Below are 25988 nucleotides of genomic sequence, written 5' to 3'. Positions count from 1 at the left end.
CAATGTTATTCTTCCGCTTGTTGTTATTGTTGTCGATTTTGGCTTTAAGCAGACGGCGCCAAGCAAAAATACTTGAAAAGCAATACAAAAAAAAAGCAAAAAATAGAAGTGAGAAACAGAGATGCCTTTGGTATACTTAGAGGAACTTGCAGCAAATTGAAAATGGAAAGTTTTGTTTTGCAGTTGTGCTTCGACTTTTGCAACTTCATATAACTCAACTGCCCTCTCTCATTCTATTCGTTCTCTCCCTCTCTCTTTCTGTTTCGTATCTTACGCTACCTTTCACTATCTTGTAGCATTCTTAAGTATGCGACGTCGTCTAGTCTGGCACAGCAAATGAGGTAAAATAGTTTGGGGAATCGCATTGTACGAGCTCTGGAAAAGTTTTTCAGCGATATAAAGATTTATGCGGCAGATATTCAAGTTTGCTTTCAAAAAGAAAAATAACACCTCATTCTCAGGTGAATAAGTTGTCTTTAAGTCGTGAGTGGAACATCTTTAATACGTTAAGAATGCACTGAATAAATTCCATTAACTTATTCAAAATATTACAAGAGAGAGAGAGTAAAAGACATTTCACTAAGAGCTACTCGGCTGAAGGCAAATAAATATGCAGCACATTCCACAACGCTGTCAAAAGAAAAACAAACTCACTGCGAATATTTTTCATCTATGCATTGAGTGAAAAAATCAAATTTTCGATGCATTTTCCAGTAATTTTCACACGCAAGCTGCCATGCAATGCAAGTGCTGACTGTCGTCTTAGCCCCCCACTCCTCTTACTCCTCCTCCCATCATCAACACCTCTTTGCTTGCGCATCTTCTGCTGACAGCTGCACTTACGCAATGTTACGCATAAGTGCCTGCCACCCAAAAGTATGCAATGCTTTTTCATCGAGTTTAATAAAATGACAAGCCGAAATTGCCAGCTTTCGCATTCTCACTCTCCCACTCTCCCACTATCCGCACTTCACACTCTCCACTCTTCGCACTCACCAAACACACTTCGCTTGAAGGCAAATCAAGCAAAAAAAACGTTGCATACCATCAGGCGCATTTTATTTCGCACTCGCTTCACGCATGTGGAAAATGGCGCTTTTAAAATTGCAAAATAACGCGTGAATGCGGTGATTAGAATGTGTTTTGTCATCCATGGCAAGAATTTGCCTTGCCATCAACAGTCAATAAGGCCCAAATATAAAAAAAAGTAGGCTTCACTTTATTAGCCAACGTGACGCAGCACTTGACAAAACTTTGCAAATTGAGTCGCGTGGCATCGTGAAAGTATGCAGTCAGCAAGCGATTCTGCTGCTTCTAATAACTCAATAAAGCCAAAGCGTCAAAAGGCAAGCGGCAACACCTCCTCCTTGGCAGCAGAAGCGGAAGCAACGTCAACTCTCCCTTTGCTAAGCCGATTTCCGCTTGTTTGCCACGCAATTACGATTTGTCAGCCGGCTCAGGTTGTCTGCCAACCAACTCCGGCGTATATATCAAACGCCTAATTAGGGATTATGCCGGATAGCACAACACAAAGGAGCTGGTGGCAGCAAGAACAAGAACAAGACCAGAAGGGGCGGGGCGACAGTGTCACGTTGACACTTTGTCTGTCAGGATTTCAGACATCACTTTGCCGTCTGCCAAAGACAGAGTCAAAGGCTATCAACGTTTTTATTGACAACTCATAAATCGCCTCCATCAAATGTGAATATTCAAGTTGACGCGATTTCGTGTGTGAGTTTAATTCCATCGAAATGAGAGATTAGACAATGACTGTGTCAAATAACTTTTAATTATTAATTTCACAAATTCCCAAGTCATCTCTCATCAATAATTTAAAGGCATATTTAACGACCGACCGAGTGAACAAAATTATTTGCTTTTTATTCAATTTTTCTTAGATACAAAGTTTTTATATAAATACAAGTTATTTAAAAAATATAAATAAATTTGATTTATTTATTTTTCTTATATATTTATATTAATTAATAATTTATTCCGAATGCTTTCTAACACAATAATACAATAAACAATGGAAGATTTTGTTTTATTAGATATACTTTTTTATTATTAATTCTAGCTTTATAAAGTTTATACATAATTTGAAATTATTTAAATAATATTACAATATACAATATTACAATATTTTATTTATTTAAATTTTTATATATATTACTCATTTCATAATAAATTCTGCTTGTTTGTTAATACAATATAAAAGAATAAAAAATTTCCATTTTTTTACATATTTTTAGTATTATTAAATCTAGTTTTATAGCAAGAATTATAAGAAGAGCAGGAATTATAAAACATGAATTTATTTATATACATTGTTACATAAACATTCAGTTGACAAAACACCCAACTATGCGTTTCTGGGAACAGCGTGCTAGTAAATTACATTTTAGATTTTGTACTGCGCTTAAAAGTATGCAATAAAACGGCGTTCACAGCAAAGGCGAACGCCTCGAGGCCTAATGACCACACGTAGAACATCTTGTCCTGCGGTCACCATAAATAACGCAAAGCGCATTTGTCATGCGACCCTCAACCTGGCCTAGTTGACTCCAGTTCGGCATCGGCTCGGCATCGCCCTGACTCTCACCTGAGTGGACAGCCAAGGCCAATGAACGAACTGCAGTCGATGGCTTGGCCCCGACGTGTTTTTGGCAGTAAATCAGCTCATTAGTTAAGTTGGCAGCTCAGAGGCTCAAGTCCTGCCCCCGTTTGCCACGTCGGTTGAGTGGCAGCCACGTGCTGCGGCATTTGCTGGGCTGCTGGCTGGCTGGCTGACTGGCTGGCTGCTCGTTAAGCTTCATTTAATCAAAACAAAAAAGTTGGGTGAAAAATAGCCAATAGGCCGGCAATAAGCGCCTCAAAATGCCGCTTTGAATGCTAATAAATCTCATTTGGAGGCTTAAACTTAACCTTTGCCACTGCCGCATATAATTTTAGGCAAAGCCAGGCCAGAAAACTTGTCGACAACTTTCATGTGTGTGTGTGTGTGGAGTAGGGGCGCGTATCAAGGATTTCTTTCTCGTCGGATAGTCGGAGCATAAGCCAAGGATTGTTAAGGGAGTGTGATGCGAATGTATGGGTTAATGAAGCGTTACGCCTGATGCCTGACGCCTGTATGCGATAGATTGACCAGAACGAGCAGTCTATGACCTCTGTTGATTGGCTGCGAAATAAGGAATTTGTTTTGTGCTTTTCTCTCTTTTGACAAATACGGGGAGAGCGAAGGAAGAGAGAGGGAGCCCAAAGGCATTGCATTGCTCTAAAGTTTCAGCGAGTACGTAACGGAAAAACTTCATTCACTGGCAATAATAATTCAGAAAATAGCCAAAGGCCACAACACACACACATACCCGCACACACCCGCACAACAATTTGAACAACAAAACTTAAGTAGCGACCATAACGAGGGGCTAAGTGTATTTTACTTGCAGGTATGCCAGCTATAATGACGTCAAACTTGGCAGGACTTTTCTCATATTGTTGCCGTTACCTTTCGGTCGCTTTTCCTTTTTCCTTGCTCCTTTCACTATGATAATGATAATGATGATAATGGACGAGAAGGACCAGCCACGACCATCGAGAGAGAGGAGCAGAAGAACAGCAGCCTCGCTGATGACTTGCAGCTACTCCAAGCGCGCTAATCTTAATTACTTTTGTTTAATTACTTTGACGTTTCGCCTTCCCTTCTACTGCCAGAAAGTCACGCCCCCTTTTCCGCATTGTTTCAGCACGCCCGTGTGGCGCCTGAAGCCATGCAACGGCTTTTCTTCCTTTAAAATAAATAATGTTTACTTATTATTTTGGAGGGCGCAAAGTTTGCGCAGTTAACAAAAGCTTTGTGTACCTTTTTTTTGCGACTTGTGCGTAAAAACCAAAACCGTTAGACAAATAAAGGCAACATGCTCTTAGGCGCTTCTCCTCCGCCTACCATATACATACATATCTACCTGTATATTTGAATACTTTCTTGAATTTTTTGTAAACTAATTTAGTGATTAAAATCTCTGTGGCAGCTGCCACTGTGCCACCGGGACTCACGTCGCGAACGCCAGAGGGCGCCACCTTGCCGCCATCCAATTAACATAATATGTTTTGTTTATTTTTATTGCTTGCTCAAAAGTTTTGTCATTCACTTGGTCAATGCCAATTTGCCATCTCTTCCTAATTGAGGTCTGACCTATTTGTCCGACAATTTATTATTATTTATAATTCTCTCTCTCTCTCTCTCTGTCCACTTCTTCAGCTTAGTCTCGTACTCGTATTGCCCATAAAATTGTTTGATTGCTCACTAAGATTGCACTTAAATTTTTCCACTTGCACAAATTCTACAAATTATTTATGGAGCCAATGAAAATCTAAAACACAAGCTGCCCACAAAAGCCCCCAGAAACGACCAAACGAGCAACATTAACAACTTGCCAAGAGACTTGACTGAATTCTGAAAATGAAATACTCTGCTTGAAGTGCATTTCCAAATGTGAAGCACTTCATAAAAATGCTCTTGCTTTGCTTTGGTATTTAGTTCAGTGCAGATTATTAAGACTCTCTAATAGATATAATTTTGCTATTGATATAAAATATAATTTTCATCATTTAGATAAAATATAAAATTTGTGAAACATTAATTTGAAATACTTAAGAAAACAATGAAATAATTATTTAAATGAAAAGGTTTTCTTACATATTCAACTTCTTTATAATTTGAAAGAGTCCAATGTGTTTTGGTACTATTAAAAAAACACAAATAAATGTAGAAAAAAAGTAATTTTACTTAATTTTTATTGCGATCTTCCTAAAATTATTTTAAGAGATTTGGACTTAAACTTGTAATTATGTTAATCTAGTTATTCGCTTATTTGTGTACACAATATAGGGTATTATTACTTTGTGCCTGCAGATCATATATAGTATATAACAGGCAGAGGAAATCATTGCCGACCCCTGATCAAGAAGCCGGGACTATATAGCCATGTCCGTCTGTCTGATATAATAAGCTGTAAAAGCTAGAGAAATAATTTTTTGTTTGGTTGCATTTCTTATGCTTGCGAACAGATACATTTTTCCAAATTTTTGTCACGCCTACTTCCGACCCTGCAAATCGAATAAGCTCAAAAATAAAACGTAATTTTAAAGCTAAAGTCGATTTTGGATACATAGAATAATAACCTAATTATTTATAATTCCTTAAATTCCTTAAATATTGCCAACGGGTTTTAACTGCTTTGACTGACAATCTGGTATATTTTGAATGTAGTACAATATCGATGTACCAAATATAGCCTTCGATATATTTTAGTATTTTTGTGGAATAGTCAAGACCACTCGACTATAGCTTTCTTACATGTTATAATTGAAAGTGTATATTCATAAATCATATAGTATTTCATGTGCTGTCTAAAAATGCATATGCTCGAAAAGAAATACAGTGTGTTCAACGCATTTCACCCTCAACTACTCGCATATGCAAGGCCCTCGAAAGTATGCTATAAATGTTAAGGCCACGCAAAGGAAGGCATCGCACGGATCCGGACAAAGACACAGGCTTATGACGTGTTTAAAAGCCAAGTGAGCTTCAAGTTGAGCGCAGTAAAAGTCTAGATGCTAAAAAAAGGTAGCCAAAGGCGGCAGCTGACTGACTGACTGACTGACTGAGTGTGTGTGTGGGTGTGTGTTTTAGGTGTGTTATATTGTTGTTCAAAGTCAGTGGAGCGTTAAACCAAGCCTAAAGTGTGCTACACTTTTGCTTCACTTCCACAGAGACTCAGTCTCCGACTCGGATTGCGACTGTGCACAGGCAGCTTCAAAGGCGTTGAAGCATTGTCTGTGTGTGAGACATGGAAGTGAGGAGGATGGGTCTGTGATGGGTGTCTGTGTCTAACACTTGATTAGATTTGCCACAATGATAACGCACAGCACGAACAAAAGAGGAAAGCGTAGACGAAGCTAATGCGATTTTCGCCACATTTTTGCATTTTGCTCGTATTTATTTCGCATTTAAATGCACAACTCACAACTGAGGCGGCGCTGCGAGGTCTCTCAACACTGTTTGAATTTTGCACTTAGTCTCAGCAGAAATTTCGAAATGAAACTTAACACCTAGCTAAATTCTAAAAAAGCCAAAAATAATAATAACATTCAATTGGACGAATCGTTAACCAGTAAGATGGTCTCCCCGCCCTCGATTGTGGTCGCAACGCTGCTCCAGCTATGCGGTGTCTCAATTTTCATAAGCCAACCGCAGGATCAGTGCTCGCTGGCATCCACAATTCCCAGCTGGCTCTTTGTTCTAGTCCTGCCGCTGTTGCTGTGGAACTGTGAGCTGCTGCCCAAGCGCTACACGAACTCCTTTCCGCGCCTCTGCATCTGCGTGGAGCTGCTGGGCACCATCTTAATCTCGGAGCTGGCAGTGCTCATTGGCTGGCATCGCTACGAGCAACTCGTCCATCAGTTGAGCCAACGCCTCTGTCCCAATTGTCGCTGGTGCGGTCATCTCTCGTTCTGTATGCTCACGCTGCTGCCCTCGTCTCTGCTGGTGGTCACCTTGGCGCCAGCACAATGGCGGGAATTTGTGCTGCAGCTGGTGATGAAACTGCCGCGACCCGAGGCAGACGAGTGCCTGCTGGAGTGCGTCCGAGAGTTGTCCAACTATGTCAAGGGATTGGTCTGTTTTTGTCAGCTAAAGCGCGAGGATCGATTGCGTGCGCTACGCTTATTTCAGTTGCAGGCAGAGCGGAGTCGAAGTCGGAGTCGGAGTCAGAGTCAGAGTCAGCGAGAGGAGTCTCTGGACCAACGATAAGTGGAACTGGAATCGTAAATTGTTTATTATGGACACAAATTTATGCCAACATCTGTTGTTGTTATCCTGGCTCACATTCACATTGTTTGCTTCTTGCTTTTCCGGGGGCTTTTGGGATTCCCTTCGTGTGCGCTTCGTTCGTCCTCAGCATTTTTGTTTCTTTCTCTTCTTTCTCTTCTTTAACAACTTTTCGCTGTTTGTTTTTAATTTTTTGCTCGAGCTGCTACCTATCTTTGCCCTTCTCATCTCTCCATCTCCATCTCCCTTTCCATCTTCATCTCTATTTCCATCTCATCTCTGTCTCGCTCTTCTGTTGGCCATTTTAATTTTCGTTTTCGTTTGCTGTCGTTGCCATGTTCGCCGCAATTGATTTGCCGTAAATTGTATTTTTAATCTGCCGACAGGCGTTCGACATTGTTACGTTTAGTTCTTGTTATTTTAGCTATGGCTCTTGTTTTCAAGTTTCTATTTTGCAATTTTCTCCTTTTTTTTGGTCTATTTTTATTAGTACGTTATTTATTTATTAACGCTTAATGCAAGCTCTGGGTAATTCTTTTCGAAATGTGAATCATATTCACCTCGATTTCGCCAATTAAATTTAAAATTTCACACTTGATATGGCATTCATCAAGTGAAGAGCAACTAAATCATTGCAAAACTCTGTCGATTAAACTTCCTTCATTCTTGATACTAATCTATATGATAATTTTTATGCTCGCAAATGCGAAAAGGCGATTTCGCTTTTCGAAACTTATCACGGTCGGCGAGAACGTAAACATTTCTTCATTTATTTGTAGATTTAAGCGCAATCGATTAAATTGCAAATTGAGCAACAGCAGAGATCAAAAAGCGAGGCAAAAACAATACCGACTCACTTTATATTTTTAGGCGGTTTCCAGCAGCAGAAGCAGCAGCATCAGCAATGGGAAACACACAAATGATTGGCAGTTGAGTAAATCGTATTAATGTCACTCATACGCGCCGTGTGCCAGTTTCGATGTTGCTTTGTCGTGTTGCTTGTGTTGAGTAATTGAATTTGTGTTTGTGTTGATTTGATGTAACCTGCAGAAGTGGGAACAGTACATTTAATATATCAACAGCACAGCACACAACTCGGCACATAAATATTTTCCCCAGACAGTCGACGTCGCTGGCGACGTGTCAAATTCTTCGTCACAAGCAATCCGAGAGGGAAAGCATAAGCGGGAAGCGGGGAGCGGGGCGAGGCGGTTGGTTGGCATTCCATCAGGAAGTGTGTGTTTTTTTGTCTTAAGACATTTATTTTATTGTTTGCCTTTTCTTGGGAATTTGATTAGCTGCGAACTGCATCTCCAGCTCCAAGTCTCTTGTGTGCAACATGGCGTATACTTTATGCAAAATAATATTAGCTTCACGACGAATAAGAATTCTAGTGTATCACACTAGCTTTTATTGTCTTCTTGCTCCAGTCTTGCTTTTGCACTACTGCTTGATGAGAAAAATACAAATACGGAGAAGCAAATATTTGTTATTAAAAGGTTTAATTTAAGAAATGTTACTTTACATAGAGAAAAAGTTTCATTTGTTAATATATATTTATGTATGTTTCTTTCCAGCTTTATTTGTGATGATCATATAACTGCTTCAGCTAGTCAACTGTGAGGCAACTTGAGCTATGCCACTTATGGAATGATTCTATCTCCAGTCCTCAGTCTTCTCAACTCTTCACTGAACTTATCTTCGGTCGCATGAAACACATTTTCCCAGCAACAAAGATCTGTCCACTTGTTTTCCACTTATTTTGCTTATTTTTGTCATTTCTCTACAGTTGCAGCTGTTATTGTTGCTGTGGCCACTTGAGTTGCTTTTATTTTATTGAAGATTTGTATCAAAATGTCAACAGCAACGTATGTCAACAACAAAAATAACAGAAGCGAAGAAGAAGTTGGTCTTTTGATGTGGATTGTGCAGTTGTCTCAAGTTTCCCACTTTTTTCTCCACTTCTCTGTGCTCTTTCATTTCATTCCATTCCTTTCGTTTGGGTTCTCTTTCTTTTTTTTCGTTCTCACATTTTTTTTTTGTTGCTTGCTTCAGAGCAAATAAAATGTTTGCTTAAAAAATTGCAGACATGCATTGCTGCTTGAAAATTTCAAATGTGCATTTCGCTGTGCTCGACTTCTCTCTTGCATTTTGGTGTTTTGTTACCAGGAATTTACTGCAGTCACGACTACGCCCTGACACAAATACATTTAAGAATGTGCCAGCATATGTTTCAAGGGCTCCAGGCTCAACTGCAAAGGGCACCAGAACAGGAGGACGAAGGCGGGAAGAGTACTCGTATATTTTGCGAGTAACTGCGTTGACAGAAGCCTCACACGTTGCCACTTTTACTCAGATCTCGGGTGGCAAATCTGCAGCGATAATCTGTGCTGCAATATATAACTGTAACTGTATATTAAAAGTCATGTGAAGCATACTTATACCCATATTCAAACTACTTTATTTGATTTCGGTATCGAAGTATTTATTAAAAAGGATTTAAAATACAAAAATAATAAAAAATAATACAAAATTAAATTGAATTGGTCTACTAACATACTTTCATACAAATTTACTTTTCATAATTAAAAGGTTTCAAGATAGGAGGATGGATGATTAAACAATATCAATACAAATTATTGTGAAACTTTAAAGTTTACAGAAATATGACTAAATTTCATGTATTAGTTACCGTAAACTGTTATGTTAAGAAGGCTACATTTTAATGTACACGACTAAGAAATACTTTCAATAAAAGCAAATCAAATACAAAATATATCAGATTTTAAACCGTTTTATGCCAAATAAAACTGATTTTTCTGATCGCAACAAAAGGAATCATAACGACATAGGGACAGTGTGTAAAAAGGAAATGGGTGTGGCAAAAATCTAGAGCAAACTTGATCTTATCGTCTTAGCTGTTGGCGCTGATCTAGAATATAACGAATGAATCAAGTAATGTCATTGAAAGCAGTTAAATTAGGAAAATATTGAGAACTTTAAGCAACTGTGAAATAGACTTCGTGGTCAAGGTATATGCAATGACATACAATGCGGAGCAATAAAAGTAAGAATTTGAAAAAAACATACAACAAAATAAATGCAGAAATGTAAATTTGCATGAGGAGAAGTAGTGAAGATAATAACAATATTATTTTCATTCAATTGTTAACTGGAAAACATCAACATCGTTTTCACAAAAGGGACTTTAAGTGTAGTTTAATCCTTTTTCCTTTTGTTTCCGGTTTTTACTTGCGGTCAAGCATCTGCTGCACAATACAACAAAACAAAACACAACACGGCACAACACAACAAAACACAACACGACTCGACAGGCGGTACAACAGGAGACAGAACAAACAACAATAACAACTAGAACATTAGCAACAACAATAACAACTATAACAAGCAACAATCAGCTACTATGATGAAATCAAGCAGAACACAAATGGGATAAACGTTAAATGGCCAGTTAACATCGAATAACTGGACAGTCCGTCACTACACAAACTTGTAGATCAAAAAGTTTACCGAGCTGAGGAATAACTAAATAGGTCTCACATGAATGGCATTGATAGCATTGTCAGGGAGTGGAGTGATGCACTGCGTCTTTAATTTCCATTCTATTCACAGTTTAAGCAATTCCACAACTTGACTTGATGAGAGTTTTTTGTGCTACGATTTTGCCCGTTTTAGCTGCCCATCGCCTGTCACGCTTGCGGGGATTAGCAAAAGGCTCTAGCTCTTTTTCTCTCCGAACTCTCTGTGCTCTGCTACGTGAGTAATTTTTCAAAGCATCCATCCAAACACACACATTCAAAGCAAGCATCGATATAGATGACTGCCAATCGTTATGAAGTTCAAAAAACGAATGAAAAATAAAATGTACACGTTGTTGCGGAGTTAATTCGACAAGTAGATACCCTAGAAATATAGATAAAATATAAAAATAAATAATAATAATAAAATTAATATATAATTTAATGAAAGATAAATAATGTGTAAATAACTCTAATAATGAATTTGAATGAACTTCGCAATTTAAGTATCTTTATTATAATCTAAAAATAGTTAAGTTTACTTATATGTCTGTTTATTTATTACTGATTTATTGCGATCATTATAGACTTTTATGTGTCAGTTAAAAATCAAATCACCTCGAGAGATCACTCAATAATATACCTGATGTAAACTCCTTACATAGGGTAAAAACATCGCTCAACATTTTTGAGTTGAGTAGGAAACACGAAGCAAAAAAAGGGAAGGGGAACCCTAATACAATTTGTAGGCTTCTGTTCATTAGGATTTTTATTTCTTTCTTTTTTGTCGACGATAAAAAAGAATTTATTGCCGCAAGTTCAAACCATTTCGCTGGGTAGCATTCTTCTCTTTTTTTTTTGCTTTGAATTGCCACGCTTGCTGCATTTTCAATTGCATTTAATACACATTTTGGGTTTGAGACATTTTTCCTCACTGTGCGCTTTTCCCAATTTTCGAGAATGTGCACCACAAAAAGGGAAAAAGCATTTAATTTTCTCATGACTTCGTTGAACTTCAACAGCATATTTTAGATTCAGACGACACGGTTGAATTGCCAGTGGGTTGGGAGTAATTAGACCTTGTTACTTAGGTCTAATTAGGGTAGTTCAAAAGGTGAGTTGGAGAACCACATTGATGATGGTTGTAAATCATCTAGAACTGAGCTTCCTAATGGAAGTGTTACAAAACTAATGCAAGCACATTAAATACGAAGGAGCATATACTTTTATTAAATTCTAAAGTGGGACTTTAATCAACACTATTTGTCGAATAGTTTGGAAAAGGGTTTGAATATCATTAACGTTAATATTTAAATACTTAATAACATTGTTATTTTGCTGGTATCTTATTTATATTATTGATAAACTCATTATTGAAAAAAATGAATTATGTAAAAATACATCAGGTCAATATAAATTCAATATTCAAGGTTTCAAACAGTATTTTCAATATTTATTTAAATATATTTGCCATTAATAACATTCTCTGTTTGAGTTACTCAACTAAGAGGCCTAAAAGTTTCTAGTGTGATCTAAAAAATACGCAATAAAACAGGTTTGTAATATTTATTTTATTTCTCTTTTAATTACAATAAATATAATCGACAACATGTTTCAAATCACATTGAAAGCGTGAGTCCCATAAGTACCACAAGAATTTTCCTACGCAATTCGCAGCATATTCCGTCCAAGTCCAGATCCCAACTGAACTTTTATTGGGTGCTGCCGTAACTTTTATAAGCCTTGCATAGCCAATAAGAAAAGCGCGTTAAATTTCTAAATTACACAGGATTGGCGTGGGTGCTATTTGGGGGTTGTTGAGAGCGAAAGCTGGAGGGCTGTAAAAGAAAGCTTAACTGTTGAGCTTGTAAGCTTAACATGAAAAGAGCTTTGCGAAGGGGTGAATTTACCATTATTAGTTAGTTAGTTGGGACATTTTTGATGAAGCTTTAAGGATAACTGTCTGTTAAGTAACATTAAAAGCGGGGTAATCGATTAAGAGCAGCACTTAAAAGAGCGTATGCAGCAAATTAACAGCGCTGTTATTTTTAACAGAACAAACATTTTCAATGTTTGGCCTAACAGTATGCAGGGAAATCGTTAACAGTGCTGTTAAACAATTTCACGTTAAAGGGAAGTAACTTTAACATAACAGCTTAAGAGAGTTTTACAGTGATATGCTCATATATTAACAGCCTGTAAGTTTCAGACGTATTTTATGAATTTCCGCATTTATTAAGCCCAATAGCAAAAATATAATTTATAAATCTAAGTAAACAAGAAGATCGTCAATGATGAAATTATCGTGATGTAAATTTAATGCACTTTGGGAACAACTTGAAGCTTGTTGCTTTAATCGCAAGTAAATTAAGAACATTATCGAACACTTGTCCATTAAACAATTACTCAATATTTACAGCTTTTGGAATCGTTTAATGTGTGCGCGCTCACGAAATGCCATATAAATATCTTTGGCTTGTTGTTGGTTCGCTTGGCTTTTGTGGTTAAAACAAATTAAGTGGAATTAATGCGCCTACCTCTGACTTTTCACCTGTGCAACCGCACAGATATATACATATACGCACACACACAGAGACGTACATATATGTATAGGCACCCATACATGGGCATTTATGATTTTCGAAAGGACCAAAAGGACTGGCAAGCCTTTGTGTAATGCGTTTTTGGTTTTCCTGTTTTTGACATTTGAGTTCTTCTCGTGTGCATTAAATATTCAACACGGACTGTTTGGTGCCAATGAAAAAGGCCGAGGATATTCATTGAATAAACACACGCACACACACTTACTCTCACATCTATTTGTATAGATTTATAGGGGAAATTGCGATCCATTTGACATACGTGTGTGCCAACAGCAGCTCCAAATAATTATTGTAAAATAAAAATGCAACTCTTGCACAAAAAATAAAAGATTGCAGTAAAAATTGGCAGAGATAGATATGAACTCTCATCCAGTGTCTGCTGTCTCCGGCATACCTCAGAATTAAAACCCAGTCCCTGCATTTATAGAGCTACTTGTTATTTGTTGTATATGGCCAAAGAGCACAAATACATGCATATTAAAAATAGAAAAAATAGAAAAAATGGCAAAAAACTTTGTGCCAGACGCTCCACTTGAAGTGCCCGCCTCGGTGTGGCCCTTTGGACCAAGTGGGAAGCGTTCTTTCAAGTGGATTCAGTTGGGGATTCAGCCAGGAGTTCGAGCCACGTGCAAATGCCGCTAGCACAGTTAGAGAAAGCATTTCTTTCACCTTCCTTTGCTTGATTTTCTTTCCCCCGGTTTTTCTCTATTTTTTTTTTGTACTTGGTGTGCCAAACAACCAGGCAAATATTTTTATAATTTCCTTTTTATAGAAATTTGCATTTTGGTGCCTGCCATTTCCGCTTTGCCACTTTACCATTTCCGGTTCTGACGTGCCATAATTGCGTGTCCTTTGCTTGAATTCAATTGTGATCCAGCGTGTGTGTGTGTGTGTGTATGTATGTGTGTGTGTGTGCGGTCTAATACGATTTCGCTTGATTTTCAATTGATGTCAAATTAATTAAACATTTTCAATTTGCTTAATATTCGGTTGAGCAAATCATTTACATCACATTATTTAATTATTTCAATTGGAATTTTTGTAGCTGCTATCGAAATTCACTTATTAAAATTTCAGAATTTACGCATCATAATCGATAGTCAAAGGCTGCCACATTTAATAAAATACATAAAAAATTAAATTCCCTTTTTTTTAACTTGTTGAAAGTGAATACAATTATTTTGAAATAGTTTGAGTTTACAATAAAATTGCTATGATTTAATTAATGGTAATATAAATTAATACTTGTTCAAAAAAATCTCTTTTAAATAAAATTTTCATCTTAATTATGCTCATTAAAATTAACTTTCATCTTTAAGACAAAATAAACAATAATAAAACTGTATTAATTCATAATTAATTCCCACTATAGTTGAGGTTGCGAATTCAATTTGATGCCACACTCAACACACAGACGAGCTTTATTCCATTTATTCGAGTCTTTAATATTTTAATTGGCAACAATAAGTGTAATTAACATTTAAAATTATCAAGGCAACATAAATTGTTTGATATTCATAAATATGAATACCAAAACGAGACATAACGAGTGAGAGAGTGAACGAGAGATAGGAAAAGAAAACGAGCAGCAATGACATTCATAAATTGGAATGAACAATAAGGACAAAGTGCTCATTTCCCAGACTCGTGTCGATTGTAGGATTGTGTGTGGCAGGACAACTGACAATGGCGCGAGAAAAACAAATATATCACACCGAGCAAAAGGCATAAATGTTGTATAATTTAAATAAAATTGCATTAATATGTTCTTGAAAAGGACACAAAGGACATACACACACACACACACACATAACTGCATGCTGCGGCAACAGTCTGGGACCGGGCACAGTTCCAGACTCCGCAGAATGCAAGGACTCCACGCCTGCCTGTGGCCATAACTCTTCTCAGCCGCACAAACATAACCAAACACACACAGACATTTGCACAAACACTCGCTCTGCAAATTCACACCAAAATCAAAAGCAATAATGATGCTCGAAAAGTGAACAAGTAGAGTCTGTGTGTGTGTATGTGTGTGTGTTGCAAGCAACACAGTCAGTGGCAAGCACACGAGGAGCACGAACAATTTTACATGTGTGTCGGTGCCCCATTTTAGTGGGTCGAACAACGCTGACTTCGGCCGCTGCCGTGCACAAGTTTTGTAGTATTTGTCGTTATAAATTTGACATCAATTGGCACAGCATGTGACCAGCAAAGGACCAAGTTGAAGGTGGAAGAGTAACGAGCTCAATTCATATTCATATTCACATTGAGTTGCATCGGATTAATAAGTATAATTGTAGTGTATTTTATACTATTATTAATATTATAATAGTTAATGATGAAATCAAAATACAGCAATAATATAAAGTACTAGGCAAGTTGAAAATAGCGTTTTTTTCTTAAAATCATATTAATTGTTCAATATTCATTTAATTTTTTAACAAATATTTTTATTAACAAAAATACATTCTCAAAATCAATCATTTCTATATGTGACGAAAACTAAAGTCGACTGTGCTTGACAGTGAAATACGCGCTAACCATTTTGAATAAAAGCAAAACAGCGCGGATTTAATCTTAAAATAATATACCGCAAAAATGCTTCTTCCAAAAATATAATATGAGACTACATTCAAAATATACCATAGAGTGCAATATATACCAGATAGTCAGGCAAAGCATCAAATCATCTAAATAGCTCATACAATTTTTTTCGCATCCAAATTGTCAGGTAGTAAAATTGCAAAACTTGATCTGCATGCAAACGTAACAAGTCGAGCACACTCGACTGTAGCTTTCTTACTTATTTTTATCTACAAATGACTACCAACCAAAAAAATACATACAGATGTAGATGCATGGCTGCCACTTTCGGTACAAATGTACCGAAACTGGTAAATTTTTTATGCGTTGGTACATTGGATCAATTTTTTTTATATTAATACATTTTCAATATGCCTGGTCTAGTATATAAAATTTTCATTTTTAAAATGAACTAAGATAGTTTAAAATTTGATTTATTATTGTTTCAGTAAGTAAGTCTTTATGTTTTAATAGTACAAATGATTTAATGAAAGTTATGTTTTTTGTTTTATTTTATATACTATATACTATACAATAATTTGAAGAAAAATGAAATATGAATTAATAAAAGATAATTTAAAAAAGGCTTTTCTTTCTATCAATCGACATTTCTCAGCTAGGCTTAGAACCTCAAAGTGTTCTGTTTACTTCGAATTACGAACATCAGAAGCTTTCTTTTTAACCAATCAGACAAACAGCGAAAAAGTGCTTTCATTATTGACACCTAACCATGACAACAACCGCTGAGCGCCAGGCTAATTTCGAATTTCAAGAATCGGACGCAGCGCGCAGCGGAATTCGCTCGATGAATTCAGTGCAATTGCGAAAAGATGAGCATGGGTGCGATTCATCGCGCTGTGCTTTCGTTTGTATGCATGTGTTTATGTAAGTATTCCCGTTGGCCGTATTCACCGTCTGCTTCGCAAGGGCAACTATGCCGAGCGTGTTGGTGCTGGTGCTCCTGTGTACTTGGCTGCTGTGATGGAGTATTTGGCCGCTGAAGTTTTGGAGTTGGCTGGTAACGCAGCCCGTGACAACAAGAAGACTAGGATTATCCCTCGTCATCTGCAATTGGCCATCCGCAACGATGAGGAGTTGAACAAACTGCTTTCGGGTGTCACCATTGCCCAGGGCGGTGTTTTGCCTAATATTCAGGCTGTTCTCTTGCCCAAGAAGACCGAAAAGAAGGCTTAAATTCAAATTCAAACTCGCATATAACACAAATCAACAAAACCCAAAACGTCCTTTTCAGGACGACCAAAAATTACTAAAGAGAATAATTTTTCTAATATACAAAAATAATTATATTTATATTCATTCATTCAGAAATTAAATATTGAGTACTTCACTTAAGCAAAGTATCTGCATGGCGCACGAGGTACAGTTGCGTCAAAAATGATTTTCAAATTTCGTTCTTTACATGAGCAAAATATCTGCTCTGACGAGGTACAGTTGTGTCAAAAAGTATTTTAATATTTTGATCTTCACATGGAAAAATATCTGCAGTGTACACGAGGTACAGTTGTGTCAAAAGAATTTTAAAATGTACAACACGCTGCATCAGTAAACTATATTCTTATTTCAGCATTTTTTTATTAACATCTCTCAAATGAACAAATTTATTTATTTGTATCTTAGAATTAAATTCTACAGAATAACAGGGGCAATCTGGATGAATTTAAGGGAGTTATTCTCTAATGTTAATCAAAATATAGTTTTTAATTTTTTTATTTTTAACAATAAATACATATTGATTTTCTTCTCTTTTCAGTGAATTTTTGGTGGTCCTGAAAAGGACCGATTGATGTGGGTTTCAAGTTTGTATTTTGTAGTAGATACAAATTTTCTTAGCCGCCGAAACCGTACAGAGTGCGGCCTTGCCTCTTCAGAGCGTACACAACATCCATGGCTGTGACTGTCTTCCTCTTGGCGTGTTCGGTGTATGTGACTGCATCACGAATAACGTTTTCCAAGAAAACCTTCAGCACACCACGAGTTTCCTCATAAATAAGACCAGAGATGCGCTTCACACCGCCACGACGAGCTAGACGACGGATAGCTGGCTTCGTGATACCCTGGATGTTATCACGCAACACTTTGCGATGACGCTTTGCGCCACCTTTTCCCAAGCCCTTGCCACCTTTACCACGACCAGTCATTTTTCACTTTTAATATTTTACTTTACACTCACCGAAGTCAGAAAGATACTGTTGTTCGGTCCGACTCAAACGCCTCTATTTATACTCAAAGATACAAAAACCAGAAAGAGTCAGCAATATGTATCTACGTGCTGCTCGCACGCTGGCACGCTGGCATGGCAACAACCCGATCGCTCGTTCTCGTTCTCGCTCGGCAACCCACCACCAGTTTTACTATAAATACGAGAGCCGAATCGCTTCGTCCGATTATTGTGTTTTAACATTTGCTGTGTGAAGTAAAAATTGTGAAATAAAAATGGCTCGTACTAAGCAGACTGCTCGTAAATCGACCGGAGGCAAGGCGCCTCGTAAGCAGCTGGCAACTAAGGCGGCTCGTAAGAGTGCGCCAGCCACCGGCGGTGTGAAGAAGCCTCATCGTTATCGCCCCGGAACTGTTGCCCTGCGTGAGATCCGTCGTTACCAGAAGAGCACAGAGTTGCTGATCCGCAAGCTGCCTTTCCAGCGCTTGGTGCGTGAAATTGCTCAGGATTTCAAGACCGATCTGCGTTTCCAGAGCTCTGCTGTGATGGCACTGCAGGAAGCTAGTGAAGCCTACTTGGTTGGCCTGTTCGAAGATACTAACTTGTGCGCTATCCATGCCAAGCGTGTCACCATCATGCCGAAAGATATCCAGCTGGCCAGACGTATTCGTGGCGAACGTGCTTAAATTGTGACAACGTTGTGCGTTGTGCTTGACAAGCATCAAATTATCAAACAAATCGGTCCTTTTCAGGACCACAATTTTATTGAAAGAAGATTTACATTTTTCTTTAATTACTTTAGTATTATATTAAAATAATGTACAAATTAAAAATAAAGAAGAGGGCGTGTTTGGTTAATTTCAGATACTATTGTATCTACATTTATATTAAATAAATCTTAGATAATAAAAAAAAGCGCATGTTATGCTGTCAAAGTGTGGTTTTATTTCCCAAGCAATATGCAGTATTGAAAGAAAGATACATTTCAAACCAGAGACAAGATAGAAGAAGAAGATACATTACATTAAATAATTTAATAATTTATTATAGATCAGTGTATATGAATAAAATAATACATTTAAATTAACAATATTAAGATTAATAATACAAGGACGTAAATATTTATTATATTTCTTTTGCATTACACTCTTCATATGTTGAATGTTATGTATCTGTTAGTACTTACTTTGTACTCTCAATTGTAAAGACGGTTTTATACGAATAAAATGCATATTTAAATGATAGATTTTTGTAGATATTATACAAATCGTTAAGAAAATGATATTAAATAAGTAATATATTTAAAAATTCTATTTTTTACATTTATTTCTATTTTTCCATATCAATTTTCAATAGCTTCTAACACTATGAGGTCGCTTGGTTTTCACTGTACATGGTCAAGTTTGAACCAAAATTAAAAATATGTGCAATAAATTATATTTATATTAAATAATACATTTAAAAACATAATTGTTCAAAGAACTTTTTTTCAGACTCAAATATTGTATTTTTATTGTTTTTATATTTATAAATTGAGTTTTTATATGATAATTGTTTTTGTGTAGACACAAAGTTGAATTTAAGTTGAAATTTTAAACACAGTGAGTAATTGTAGATAAATGCAATTAATTTTATATGGTTGGTCGAATATTTAAGCAAATATTTCGATACATCATTATTAAAATATCAAACTATTAACTATAGTAAATATTAAATAAAGAATAGGTTAGTGGCAAACTTGTTTGGCGGAAACGTTCACCGCTGTAAACATTCGCGTTGCGCCTTTCTACTCGATTCTCACAAAATCGGGTGACCAACTAATTTCAACCACCAACTGTAAATTCAGTTAAATTCATTTTAGTGTGAAAGTAAAGCAAAACAAAGTGAAGTGAAACATGTCAGACTCCGCAGTTGCAACATCCGCATCTCCCGTGGCTGCCCCACCAGCTACTCCCGCATCTGAGAAGAAGGTGGCTGCTAAGAAAGCAGCATCTGCATCGAAGGTGAAGAAGCCGGCAGTTCCACCATCACATCCTCCAACTCAGCAAATGGTGGACGCATCAATCCTGAACCTTAAAGGAACGTGGTGGCTCGTCGCTTATGGCAATCAAGAAGTACATCAGTGCCACATACAAGTGCGATGCCCAGAAATTGGCACCATTCATTAAGAAGTACCTGAAGAGCGCTGTTGCCAGTGGAAAACTTATCCAAGCTAAAGGCAAGGGCGCATCTGGTTCGTTCAAATTGTCTGCATCTGCCAAAAGGAGCCGAAGCCAAAAGCCAAGGCTGCCTCAGTGGAGAAGAAACCGAAGAAGGTCGCTGCATCAGCAGCAGCAGCTAAGAAGAAGGCTGCCGGCACCAAGGCCAAGAAAGCAGCAGGGTCCGCTGAGAAGAAACCAAGCAAAGCTGTAGCAACCAAGAAGACCGCTGAGAAGAAGAAGACTGAGAAAGCCAAGGCTAAGGAGGCCAAGAAGAGTGGTACAGTAAAGGCTAAGCCCACAACAGCAAAGGCGGCGCCCAAATCGAGTGCTGCGAAAGCAAAAGCACCAAAGCCCAAGACCGCAACTGCCCAGCCGAAGCCAAAGAAGGCAGCAGCAGCGGCAGCGTCGCCAAAGAAAGCCGCAGTGGCTGCTAAGAAACCCAAGGCAAAACTGCAGCTGCAGCCAAGAAATAAGAAGAGAGCACAAGGACATTGAAGATTGTCGTGCACAAGTTTCAAGACTATGAAATTTGTTATTTAACAAAGCCCTTTTCAGGGCTACAAATCTTATATCAAAAGAGAAATGAGTTTTCACATTATATATGTTACATTACGAGATGACTTTTACGATGATAACAGATACTTTAAAGCGTGAGTCAGGTAGCTAAATAAAAATTCTTTGAACCCAAAAGTAAAATACCCAAAAAGGGTATAGCAACAAAAGTAACCTTTCTATGGCGCGCAATACATTTAAGTGCTTCCACTTTTATGAAGTTCTCTGTTCTCATTAAACTAAAAAGTACAGTCCCATCTCGGTTGAAAATTTATAAATGCTGGTGAAATGCCGTATTTATTTATTAAAAACTAGGCGAACTTCTAGGTATACCGTCATTAAGCACTATTATTACTATTCATATTTATATTATTTACATATATTTGAATTTTAACTCTTTGGATAGGTAATTTGTGGCCCTGAAAAGGGCCTTTTACTTTTTGTATGTAGGTTGTGCAAAGAAATCGAATTACTTCGAGCTCGTGTACTTGGTGACAGCCTTGGTTCCCTCACTGACAGCGTGCTTGGCCAATTCTCCAGGCAGCAAGAGACGGACAGCGGTTTGGATTTCCCGACTGGTGATAGTCGACCGCTTGTTGTAGTGAGCCAAACGGGAGGCCTCGGCAGCAATGCGCTCGAAAATGTCGTTCACAAAGCTGTTCATGATGCTCATTGCCTTCGATGAGATACCGGTGTCAGGATGGACCTGCTTCAGCACTTTGTAGATGTAGATGGCATAGCTTTCCTTCCTCTTGCGCTTCTTCTTCTTGTCGTTCTTGGTGATGTTTTTCTGCGCTTTGCCAGCCTTCTTGGCTGCCTTTCCACTAGTCTTGGGCGGCATGATTCAAATTCAAATTCACTTTCAAAATTCACTTCACAGTTATTTTGCTAGAGATCCGAAACACACCCAATTTATACTTTTATTGTAGCAACGCTTTCCGTTAGACGAGCTCTCAACGCGACCGGTTATCAGCAGCAGCTGTCATCCCTTAACGGAACGAGTAGGTAGCTCGGAAAAGTATAAATAGTTGGCAATGGATTCATGTGGCAACAATATTCGAGTTTTGTGTGTGAAACAGTGAAGTAAGAAATAATAAATAAAAATGTCTGGTCGTGGTAAAGGTGGCAAAGTTAAGGGAAAGGCAAAGTCTCGTTCCAACCGCGCTGGTCTTCAGTTCCCCGTTGGCCGTATTCACCGTCTGCTTCGCAAGGGCAACTATGCCGAGCGTGTTGGTGCTGGTGCTCCTGTGTACCTGGCTGCTGTGATGGAATACTTGGCTGCTGAAGTTTTGGAGTTGGCTGGTAACGCAGCCCGTGACAACAAGAAGACTAGGATTATCCCTCGTCATCTGCAATTGGCCATCCGCAACGATGAGGAGTTGAACAAACTGCTTTCGGGTGTCACCATTGCCCAGGGCGGTGTTTTGCCTAATATTCAGGCTGTTCTCTTGCCCAAGAAGACCGAAAAGAAGGCTTAAATTCAAATTTAAACTCGCATATAACACAAATCAACTAAAACCCAAAACGTCCTTTTCAGGACGACCAAATATTTATTAAAGAGAATCATTTTTTTAATATACTTAAATAATTACATCGATATTCGTTCAGAAATTATGTATTGAGTATCTTTACATGAGCAAAGATTTATCTACACTGCACACGTGGTACAGTTGTGCCAAAAAGTGTCTTAAAATGACGATTTTGACATGGGCACTGTACACGAGGTACAGTTGTGTCGAAAAGTATCGTAAAATGTTTAACACGCTGCACCGGTAAAATAAAATTTGTTTTGGAGGATTTCTTACTAATGAACACAATATAATACATTTTTAGGAAAAAAAGTTAAAAGCCATTAAATTATTTACAAGTCGCCGTGTAAAAAAACTTATTTATTTGTATCGTAGAATTTAACTGGGGCAATCTGGATGAAATTGAGGGAATTATTCTCTCTATCTACAATTTTTAGTGCCGTTTTAGTTTCTTTGTTTACTTTTATTTAATAATTAAAATATATTGATTATCTTCTCTTTTAGTGAATGTTTTGGTGGTCCTGAAAAGGACCGATTGATGTGGGTTTTGAGTTTGTACTTTGTAGTAGATACAAATTTTCTTAGCCGCCGAAACCGTACAGAGTGCGGCCTTGCCTCTTCAGAGCGTACACAACATCCATGGCTGTGACTGTCTTCCTCTTGGCGTGTTCGGTGTATGTGACTGCATCACGGATAACGTTTTCCAAGAAAACCTTCAGCACACCACGAGTTTCCTCATAAATAAGACCAGAGATGCGCTTCACACCGCCACGACGAGCTAGACGACGGATAGCTGGCTTCGTGATACCCTGGATGTTATCACGCAACACTTTGCGATGACGCTTGGCGCCACCTTTTCCCAAGCCCTTGCCACCTTTACCACGACCAGTCATTTTTCACTTTTAATATTTTACTTTACACTCAACGAAGTCAGAAAGATACTGTTGTTCGGTCCGACTCAAACGCCTCTATTTATACTCAAAGATACATAAACCAGAAAGAGTCAGCAATATGTATCTACGTGCTGCTCGCACGCTGGAATGGCAACAACCCGATCGCTCGTTCTCGTTCTCGCTCGGCAACCCACCACCAGTTTTACTATAAATACGAGAGCCGAGTCGCTTCGTCCGATTATTGTGTTTTAACATTTGCTGTGTGAAGTGAAAATTGTGAAATAAAAATGGCTCGTACTAAGCAGACTGCTCGTAAATCGACCGGAGGCAAGGCGCCTCGTAAGCAGCTGGCAACTAAGGCGGCTCGTAAGAGTGCTCCAGCCACCGGCGGTGTGAAGAAGCCTCATCGTTATCGCCCCGGAACTGTTGCCCTGCGTGAGATCCGTCGTTACCAGAAGAGCACAGAGTTGCTGATCCGCAAGCTGCCTTTCCAGCGCTTGGTGCGTGAAATTGCTCAGGATTTCAAGACCGATCTGCGTTTCCAGAGCTCTGCTGTGATGGCACTGCAGGAAGCTAGTGAAGCCTACTTGGTTGGCCTGTTCGAAGATACTAACTTGTGCGCTATCCATGCCAAGCGTGTCACCATCATGCCGAAAGATATCCAGCTGGCCAGACGTATTCGTGGCGAACGTGCTTAAATTGTGACAACGTTGTGCGTTGTGCTTGACAAGCATCAAATTATCAAACAAATCGGTCCTTTTCAGGACCACAATTTTATTGAAAGAAGATTTACATTTTTCTTTAATTACTTTAGTATTATATTAAAATAATGTACAAATTAAAAATAAAGAAGAGGGCGTGTTTGGTTAATTTCAGATACTATTGTATCTACATTTATATTAAATAAATCTTAGATAATGAAAAAAGCGCATGTTATGCTGTCAAAGTGTGGTTTTATTTCCCAAGCAATATGCAGTACAAAGAAAAATACATTTCAAACCAGAGACAAGATAGAAGAAGAAGATACATTACATTAAATAATTTAATCATTTATTATAGATCAGTGTATATGAATAAAACATTTAAATTAACAATATTAAGATTAATAATACAAGGACGTAAATATTTATTATATTTCTTTTGCATTACACTCTTCATATGTTGAATGTTATGTATCTGTTAGTACTTACTTTGTACTCTCAATTGTAAAGACGGTTTTATACGAATAAAATGCATATTTAAATGATAGATTTTTGTAGATATTATACAAATCGATAAGAAAATGATATTAAATAAGTAATATATTTAAAAATTCTATTTTTTACATTTATTTCTATTTTTCCATATCAATTTTCAATAGCTTCTAACACTATGAGGTCGCTTGGTTTTCACTGTACATGGTCAAGTTTGAACCAAAATTAAAAATATGTGCAATAAATTATATTTATATTAAATAATACATTTAAAAACATAATTGTTCAAAGAACTTGTTTTCAGACTCAAATATTGTATTTTTATTGTTTTTATATTTATAAATTGAGTTTTTATATGATAATTGTTTTTGTGTAGACACAAAGTTGAATTTAAGTTGAAATTTTAAACACAGTGAGTAATTGTAGATAAATGCAATTAATTTTATATGGTTGGTCGAATATTTAAGCAAATATTTCGATACATCATTATTAAAATATCAAACTATTAACTATAGTAAATATTAAATAAAGAATAGGTTAGTGGCAAACTTGTTTGGCGGAAACGTTCACTGCTCTAAACATTCGCGTTGCGCCTTTCTACTCGATTCTCACAAAATCGGGTGACCAACTAATTTCAACCACCAACTGTAAATTCAGTTAAATTCATTTTAGTGTGAAAGTAAAGCAAAACAAAGTGAAGTGAAACATGTCAGACTCCGCAGTTGCAACATCCGCATCTCCCGTGGCTGCCCCACCAGCTACTCCCGCATCTGAGAAGAAGGTGGCTGCTAAGAAAGCAGCATCTGCATCGAAGGTGAAGAAGCCGGCAGTTCCACCATCACATCCTCCAACTCAGCAAATGGTGGACGCATCAATCCTGAACCTTAAGGAACGTGGTGGCTCGTCGCTTATGGCAATCAAGAAGTACATCAGTGCCACATACAAGTGCGATGCCCAGAAATTGGCACCATTCATTAAGAAGTACCTGAAGAGCGCTGTTGCCAGTGGAAAACTTATCCAAGCTAAAGGCAAGGGCGCATCTGGTTCGTTCAAATTGTCTGCATCTGCCAAAAGGAGCCGAAGCCAAAAGCCAAGGCTGCCTCAGTGGAGAAGAAACCGAAGAAGGTCGCTGCTGCAGCAGCAGCAGCAGCTAAGAAGAAGGCTGCCGGCACCAAGGCCAAGAAAGCAGCAGGGTCCGCTGAGAAGAAACCAAGCAAAGCTGTAGCAACCAAGAAGACCGCTGAGAAGAAGAAGACTGAGAAAGCCAAGGCTAAGGAGGCCAAGAAGAGTGGTACAGTAAAGGCTAAGCCCACAACAGCAAAGGCGGCGCCCAAATCGAGTGCTGCGAAAGCAAAAGCACCAAAGCCCAAGACCGCAACTGCCAAGCCGAAGCCAAAGAAGGCAGCAGCAGCGGCAGCGTCGCCAAAGAAAGCCGCAGTGGCTGCTAAGAAACCCAAGGCAAAAACTGCAGCTGCAGCCAAGAAATAAGAAGAGAGCACAAGGACATTGAAGATTGTCGTGCACAAGTTTCAAGACTATGAAATTTGTTATTTAACAAAGCCCTTTTCAGGGCTACAAATCTTATATCAAAAGAGAAATGAGTTTTCAAATTATATATGTTACATTACGAGATGACTTTTACGATGATAACAGATACTTTAAAGCGTGAGTCAGGTAGCTAAATAAAAATTCTTTGAACCCAAAAGTAAAATACCCAAAAAGGGTATAGCAACAAAAGTAACCTTTCTATGGCGCGCAATACATTTAACGTGCTTCCACTTTTATGAAGTTCTCTGTTCTCATTAAACTAAAAAGTACAGTCCCATCTCGGTTGAAAATTTATAAATGCTGGTGAAATGCCGTATTTATTTATTAAAAACTAGG

The 25988-nt window shown here is 37.9% G+C and overlaps 7 protein-coding genes and 2 pseudogenes across 7 annotated transcripts; 6 read left to right on the top strand and 3 right to left on the bottom strand.

Annotated features, from left to right (window-relative positions):
• The first annotated feature begins 6178 nt into the window (after positions 1-6178).
• Positions 6179-6811, top strand: LOC133847632 (uncharacterized). The gene has a single exon (XM_062282802.1). The coding sequence runs from the start codon at positions 6179-6181 to the stop codon at positions 6809-6811; it is 633 nt and encodes a 210-aa protein (XP_062138786.1).
• Positions 6812-16287: 9476 nt separating this feature from the next.
• Positions 16288-16809, top strand: LOC133847627 (histone H2A, sperm-like). The gene is made up of 2 exons (XM_062282794.1): positions 16288-16397; positions 16448-16809. Exons 1-2 carry the CDS (start codon positions 16288-16290, stop codon positions 16749-16751), a joined length of 414 nt encoding a protein of 137 aa, XP_062138778.1. The 3' UTR covers positions 16752-16809.
• Positions 16810-17347: 538 nt separating this feature from the next.
• On the bottom strand, positions 17348-17778 carry LOC133845920 (histone H4). Its single transcript, XM_062280620.1, has one exon. It carries the CDS (start codon positions 17714-17716, stop codon positions 17405-17407), a length of 312 nt encoding a protein of 103 aa, XP_062136604.1. The 5' UTR covers positions 17717-17778; the 3' UTR covers positions 17348-17404.
• Positions 17779-17996: 218 nt separating this feature from the next.
• On the top strand, positions 17997-23683 carry LOC133847619 (uncharacterized). The gene is made up of 5 exons (XM_062282785.1): positions 17997-18420; positions 19648-19871; positions 20001-20214; positions 21612-21908; positions 23176-23683. Exons 1-5 carry the CDS (start codon positions 18012-18014, stop codon positions 23607-23609), a joined length of 1578 nt encoding a protein of 525 aa, XP_062138769.1. The 5' UTR covers positions 17997-18011; the 3' UTR covers positions 23610-23683.
• Positions 19582-20489, top strand: LOC133845606 (histone H1-like; annotated as a pseudogene).
• Positions 20909-21389, bottom strand: LOC133845772 (histone H2B). The gene has a single exon (XM_062280369.1). The coding sequence runs from the start codon at positions 21328-21330 to the stop codon at positions 20959-20961; it is 372 nt and encodes a 123-aa protein (XP_062136353.1). The 5' UTR covers positions 21331-21389; the 3' UTR covers positions 20909-20958.
• On the top strand, positions 21536-22026 carry LOC133845679 (histone H2A). Its single transcript, XM_062280256.1, has one exon. It carries the CDS (start codon positions 21593-21595, stop codon positions 21965-21967), a length of 375 nt encoding a protein of 124 aa, XP_062136240.1. The 5' UTR covers positions 21536-21592; the 3' UTR covers positions 21968-22026.
• Positions 22529-22970, bottom strand: LOC133845849 (histone H4). The gene has a single exon (XM_062280494.1). It carries the CDS (start codon positions 22909-22911, stop codon positions 22600-22602), a length of 312 nt encoding a protein of 103 aa, XP_062136478.1. The 5' UTR covers positions 22912-22970; the 3' UTR covers positions 22529-22599.
• A 1077-nt stretch (positions 23684-24760) lies between the features above and the next one.
• Positions 24761-25683, top strand: LOC133850767 (histone H1-like; annotated as a pseudogene).
• The last annotated feature ends 305 nt before the right edge of the window (positions 25684-25988 follow it).

Source organism: Drosophila sulfurigaster, chromosome 2L (genome assembly GCF_023558435.1).
Source record: "Drosophila sulfurigaster albostrigata strain 15112-1811.04 chromosome 2L, ASM2355843v2, whole genome shotgun sequence".
Lineage (NCBI taxonomy): Eukaryota > Metazoa > Arthropoda > Insecta > Diptera > Drosophilidae > Drosophila > Drosophila sulfurigaster.
The sequence above is the reverse complement of the archived record's forward strand: the minus strand, read 5'-3'. Positions and strand labels throughout refer to the sequence as shown.